The sequence below is a fragment of the Aplidium turbinatum genome, chromosome 4 (genome assembly GCF_918807975.1).
Source record: "Aplidium turbinatum chromosome 4, kaAplTurb1.1, whole genome shotgun sequence".
NCBI classification, from domain to species: domain Eukaryota; kingdom Metazoa; phylum Chordata; class Ascidiacea; order Aplousobranchia; family Polyclinidae; genus Aplidium; species Aplidium turbinatum.
In genome coordinates this window covers 16,151,355-16,158,310 of record NC_137475.1, presented here as the reverse complement: position 1 = coordinate 16,158,310, position 6,956 = coordinate 16,151,355, and the positions used below count along the sequence as shown (strand labels likewise).

The 6,956-nt window shown below is 39.6% G+C and overlaps 1 protein-coding gene across 1 annotated transcript; it reads right to left on the bottom strand.

The window, feature by feature from the left end:
- Nucleotides 1-4,560: 4,560 nt before the first annotated feature.
- On the bottom strand, nt 4,561-5,985 carry LOC145768947 (zinc finger MYM-type protein 1-like). The gene has a single exon (XM_082580548.1). The coding sequence runs from the start codon at nt 5,983-5,985 to the stop codon at nt 4,561-4,563; it is 1,425 nt and encodes a 474-aa protein (XP_082436674.1).
- Between the last annotated feature and the right edge of the window lie 971 nt (nt 5,986-6,956).

The window sequence follows — 6,956 nt, the reverse complement described above, 5'->3', positions numbered from 1 at the left end:
CTAGCGAATGTATGCCTGACGTCACTGGGAAAGCAAGACTCACCTGGTCTCACCATAACACATCTGATTGGCTAAGCAGCTAGTGACGTTTTGCAAAACGAGTTAGGATTGGATAAAACGAAGGCGTTTTTTGACATTTTGAATCTGGATAAGCAACTTTGATAGTTGCTTCCCTGGAGCCTCAGTGATTGTTTCTGACAGAAGCTTTTGCGTTAATTGGCATTTATAGACAAGACATGCGGTTTGGTGAGGACTTAGACTACTCACAAGCGTTACCGAGTAATTCTAATCACGAATACAGTAATTTTCAAGTTAAAATAGACATGATAAAAATAATAAGAAGTTAAACCTAGAATTCAGTCATTATATTTTGCATAGTTTTTGCTCAGGTAAGCACTGCTTTCCTTGCTTTCCCTCACCGATCGTCACTGGTAAGAACGCATCAAGAACGTAAGATCAGAAAAAGAAATACTGTAGCAGTATAAGTAAGAACAAGGAGATAAAAAAGACTGCAAAAAACGCGAACCGAACGACTTGGACCTGGAGAGCAAAAATCTTGCAACAGACTCTCAAAAAGCGAGTGAAACACGATATTCTTGAAGAACTGATTACCGCAAATAAGCTATGAAGGTTGCTATTGCGATAAGGGCACAAACAGTTAATTGGCAAAATTTTGAAAAATCAGTGCCCCCCCCTATTTTTTCAACCTTTCGAAAAAATTAAGAAACGTCTTTTTAATTAAAAAACTTGTTTATACAGTAACCGGTAAAGACCATTTCATGAAGATTTGGGCAAAATGTTCTAGTATTTTTATTAAATTTTAATTTATTTCTTTTGTTATATAGTGTTTGAGTGGACTTAAGATGATAAATTAAAAGTTATTATTTTTCAAAATTTTCTATGGCCCCCTTGAAAAAGGCTTATGGCCCACTAGGGGGCCATGGCCCCCAGGTTGGGAACCTCTGCTTTAGACTGATAAAAAAAAAATTGGACCAAGAACGCTTAACTTCCAAAAACCTGAATCACAATTTAAAACACTCTGCAGTTTAGGATTCATTTAGCTTTAGCCTACAAAACTTGTAAAACAATAAATATTGTGATGTCACGAATGGAATGCATGCTATTTTTTGTGTACAGTGAAATATAGCCGCGCATGGTCTAAACCAGTGGTTTCCAAACTGTGGTACGCGAAAGTCTTCCAGGTGGTACGCGAGCAACTCACTCAAGTTGAAAAGAGTGAAAATGAACTGATATAATTTGAGCACTTTCAGATTACCCAATTTGCATCATTGTGTCATCACTCATCACTCAGTAATTTCCTTTGGAGAGGATTCAAGCATTTATGACGCAACACCAGTGACGTTCGGTGGCTTAAACTGTTGGGAAAGCAACTTGGAAATATGCTGCAGCAAGGTAGTAGGCACGAAGGGCGTAACCGTTGGGCGAAGCCCGAAGGCGTGTTGCCAAAGGCAACACATCCAGCGGGGGGTCTGGGGGGCCTCCCCCAGAAATTTTTGAAAAACACTTCCAATTTGGTGCGCTCTGAGAGCATTTCTAAAACAAATCAAAAATAAAAATCTGTCAAATTGTGCTTCGCCTATGTCGTGATCATACATCCATTTAATGTTTAGAAGTAATGAACAATCTTAATTTTAACGTTGCAGGACCAAAATCCAGTGTTAGACATGGAATAATAGTTGTCTAAAGATTTAATTCGTCATGAATGTTCATTCTCAGATATTCAATTAGGCCTATACTACAAAAAATAACACTTAGGCCTAACATGGCCACCTCCATGGGCCTAAATATTACAACCGCAAGCAATTTGTACAAAATAAATTTGCCTCCTACGTATAGAAGCTTAACGAACTAAATATTGCATCCGCACCTGAACGTTCATTGGCGAAGTAACGTTATATCAACGCTGTAAAAAGGGCAAAAGCATGACTATGAAGCTAGTAGGCTAAAGTACATGGCGAGGAGACATCAAAAAACAGCAAGAAATATAAACTAAACAAACAAAAGTACATAATATAACATTGAAGCTACCTTTCTCACCACATGAATAGGCACGGGTTAGATATAAAAAGCAGTAATGCGGCGATTTAAACACAGTTTCAATACATCATTCACTTAAAACAGATTTTCTGCAATATTTCAGACTAAAGAAGTTTACTGGCTCATAAAAGTTACCCTTGGTTAATATCTGCTGCTCATCAACTTGCTTTTTAAAACGCACATCTTGAAGGGCACCAAACTGAAAACTTTTACCTGAAAATAAATTCATACGTCTTTCTGCTCTGGCGAAATGTGCGATGACTGAATCCTTGAATGATTTTTTTTCTATTACTGAGGTGAGAAGCTCTGATTCTATAGATATAAGAGCCAGATCGGACAGCCTACTCTGACCCAGCTTATTGCGAGCGTAGGACTTAATTCGTTTAAGAGAAGAAAACGATCTTTCTACACTTGATGTTGAAGCAGGTATAACGTTTACCAAGCAGCAAAGCAAATACAATTGAGAAAAAGCAGATTTTGCTGAGAAACTATCATTCAAAAACTAACATTTCTGCTGGTGGTTTTCTTCGAAACTCCTGTGTCGAATAAAGCATTTTTAGTTGATTTTTTAACGAAACTTTGTCAAAAGCAAAACCGTAGTTGTCCCAAAGAACTTCAAAAGATTCAGCCAGAAAGTCTCGGCAGTAATCATTAAACTTCGAACTGTCCAACAAATCAAGAAACCGAATTTTTGAATAGTCAGCAAAACGGGTGTGCATATGTTGGGTAATATTCAGTGCCGGATTAAGGGGGGGGGGGGCGGACTGGGCTGAAGCCCAGGGCCCCCACTTTTGGGGGCCCCACTTCAAAGAAAAAAATCTACTAATTTTTTTAGTTGCACAACTGGAGATTACTGCTTAAATTTGTACCTCAAACAAGAAAGGGCGGCTCACCCATATGTGCTGCGGTGCTGCAGCACCCCTGCCCAACCCCAGTTATACAATTTTTCTTCGTTTTTTTAACAAAAAAACATATTTATTTGATACTTTCATATCCGAAAATGGTACGGATTACTGGTCAAAGTTATTATAATGCTGCCAATATGAGTGGCAAGTATAACGGTCTTCAAGCTCTTCTGCGCGAGAAATGTACTGTAGCTCATTATGTCCCTTGCACAGCACATTCACTTAATTTAATCGGTAGCCTAAATGTCCAGTAGAAACATGCCGTTCTGCCGCTGAGCTTTTTGAATTGTTGCAAAGCCTTTACTCATGGCTTGTCTCGTCTACTCATCGTTGGCAAGTCCATCTAAAATTCCTAGATGGTTTGCCTGTTTTGAAGACATTATCTGATACAAGATGGTCAGTTAGATAATGAATAATGATGCAGTTCTTCTTCTATCGAGTCTTCTAAAGTTCGTTGATACACCACAGATTGACACATTCTTCCGCAACGGAGTTATACACTGACAGGTCCCACCTACTGCACCGGGTGGCAAGCCGAGGGCAAACAAGAAGGTGATCCGCTGCATAGGCGTAGCCAGGAAGGCGAAAGAGGCCATGCCCCTCCCCAAATTTTCAAAGTTTGGATTCTAAAGTTGAGCGCTTTGTTGAAAATATAATAAAGTTTGTAGAAATTTATATCGTTTTCCAAGACATCTGGCCATTAACACCCCCAAGGACTTGTTTTAGAGTTTAGACACACAGAAAGACACCAATAAATTTTACAAATCGTAAATCGCGCAAAATTTACGCGATTTACGTTTCTTTGAACTAATTTGTGGAAGCAATTTCAGAATGGCTTACTCTGTTGAGTTTTTGTGTAGTTATTGAGTTTTTGTGTAGCTGAGTTTTAGTGTTCTCTAATTTTAGCCGCAGTTTTTGCCCGTTCGTGTGTAAGAGCTATCTTTAATAAGTTAATAGCTGTTTATTTGCTAATAAATTTCATACAAATATTACCCTAAAAGTGTTTTCAGAAAGCGCTATAATCCATTATTTGAGTGTAATTTTTCAAAAATTTTCAGGGGGAGCATGCCCCCGGACCCCCCTAGAATACGCGTGCCTTCGGCACGCTCTAACCCCCCTACCACTTTTATTGCTTCAACCCACCAGGATACGCCACTGCACATCAAGTGGCGATTGCTTTAAATCAAACACTTTGTTGTTCTCTTCAAATCATCAAATATTTGGCCCCCCCAAAAATTTTTTTTGGCTACGCCACTGGTCCGCTGTTCGGGGCTCGGTGCCACAGATACATGCAACTGGGCCCGTGTCGTAGCCCCACTCCACCATTAATTTTTAGCGAAAAATATCACTTGATAAGGACCCCCACTTTCATCTCAGCCCAGGGCCCCATGAACCCTTAATCCGGCCCTGGTAATATTATCTATGATTTCATAGAATGCAGCACGAAAATTTGATTGAGCATCATTGGTGGGACTTGAGCTTCTCAGTCGTTTCCTTGGGGGGCTCACATCATTGACAGTTGCAGCGTAAATCTCGTCAAAGAAATTGCGAGTTGATTGAATTGTTTGAAGGGTAGCATCGATTTTTTGCCTGCAATTCAATATGTCGAACGAAGACTTTTGTAGAACTGAAAATAAAACGTCGTGTGAGAAAAAATTCTGTTGAAAACAGACAAATAGAAACAAAACGAAAAGTCTTCCAAGTTAGCCAGATGACCAGAAACTGACTCCAACACAGCAGAAGGCACATCGTCAGCATTATCCAGCAAGGTAGTAAAAACAAGACGTAACTCCGACAGATTTTTGTACACAGTGTTTACGAGACGAGATGCATAATTCCAACGTGTTACGCACACATGTGGAAGACGACGGCGTAAAATATCGACAAGAAGCTTGGTAGGCTTTGCAGAATGCGAAAAGAAGGCAGCCAAACCATTCAGAGAAGCGAAAAACACTTTGCAAGAGGGAATTGCTTGGACACTTTGAGACAATACTAAATTTAATACATGTGCGTAGCAGTGAATAAACAAAGCAGTAGGATAAACACATTTAACTTTAGCCTGTACTCCGTTAAGAGAGGATGACATCACAGCTGCGCCATCATAAGTTTGTGAGACAAGTTTATTACCACAATCCGCAAAATCTTTGATGTTACTTAATATCAGAGAAGACACTGCACTGGCTGACTTATCTTCACTCACGTCGTTCATACAAATGAATCTTTCCACGGGACTTCCGTCACACACGTAGCGATAAACCAAAGAAAACTGACTTTTACAAGAAATATCTGTTGTTTCGTCAGCTAAAATTGACACAAATGGTGATTCTGCAATTTCTTTTTTGATTACTTGCCTTAAGGCGTGGGCAACAGCATGTATCATGTCATTTTGAACATGATTAGATATCCCTTTAAAAACACTAGAAGAATTCAAGTGTTCTTGTAAATCTGGATCTAATTGGGCAGTGTAAATTAGTAATTCCCGGTAATTACCAGCATTTCGAGACCCGGCACTTTCGTCATTGCCGCGAAATGCGAGTTCCTGCTTTCCAAGCCAACAGACAATTTTGATTAACTTCCAGAGAATGGCTCTGTTTTTCTCCACCATGCGGTTGTGTGCAGAGATATTCACCCGGCACTGCTCTCCTAGTTGCATATCAACACGCTGGCTTCCGAAGATTGATCCACTCAGCGTAGCCTTGATATGTAACGTAGATTTTTTATGCTTGTGAGCTTTAACTGCAAGATTGCGCAGACTCCGGATACCTTTTTTTACCCAAGGTCCGTTCCGATCTTCAGAGAATAAAAGACAGGTCCAGCAGAATAAACAATTTTTTTGGTCACTTCCTGTAAGCCATTCAATTTTTTGGTAAGTCGAGACGTGAAAACGATGAACGCATTTTCTGTCTTGTTCACTTAGCTCAGTAAGTTCAGGCAAAGGTCTACCAGCATCTACTATGTTACGCTTTTCTTCAAACGTTCTTGAGGAAATTGACCTATCAAAAAGTTGATCCACAGTATTCATTTTACTTTTAATTTATGCAGTTCTTGAAACAATTAATTCTTGCACTCATCAGTTATTAACAAATCCCCTAAAATATTTTCTTACTTCAGAAATATACAAGCGCACTTGGAATTTCCGTAGGCCTACAAGCAAGTGAAATTTATATTTACGCTGAAGTTTAGATAGTTGTGTATTTGCAATAGCACTCAGTAGCAATAACAACCAAAGGCATAGCATAACCCATTACAACCAAATCATTCAAGTTTCAGCGTACAATCTATGCTGTTTTCCACCAACTCGAATAAGCTACAATGTGACTAAATTTGAAGCTACCCAGTACTCGCCTTTGACAGTCAAGTTTCTTGCCCAAGGAACAACAGGCGGTGGCTGGAGTCGAACCCTCAAGCTCTCAACTGCGAACCCCACGCACTAACAATTACGCCACGACTGTTAGTTCAATGGTATAAGCACTTTCTTTGCATAATATTAATTAGGCTAATTGCTTCTGTTGCATTTTTCGACTTCCAACTGGTTAACACATTATTAGCTACTATCTAGGGCTAGGCTAATTCTACTGCAATAATTAAAAGCAGCTGCTTTACAGCTTTATCCAGTGTAGGCTACCTATTGCACTGAGGAGTTTGGAAGGCCGAAACGGTGTGCCACTGTCTGCACTTACGAATAATAAGCTTATGTAGGCTGATTCTTTCTGTTGATTCTATTACCAACTGCAACACAGTCGGCTACCATCAGGGGTAGGCTAATTGTTACGGAGACTGACATGAGAATCTATACAAGAAATGCAGTGTCTCTGTGGTCTGAAATATTTCTATGACGAGATAGTCTAGCCATTGTACGCATTGACGTCACTGGGAAAGCAAAACTACCCATACCATAACCATAACACATCTGATTGGCTAAGCAGCTGGTGACGTTTTGCAAAACGACTGATGATTGGATAAAACGAAGGTGTTTTTTGACATTTTTGAACC

What these genes read in the sequence shown, in the direction of transcription:
- LOC145768947 (XM_082580548.1), bottom strand. Translation starts at nt 5,985, where the DNA reads ATGAATACTGTGGATCAACTTTTTGATAGGTCAATTTCCTCAAGAACG.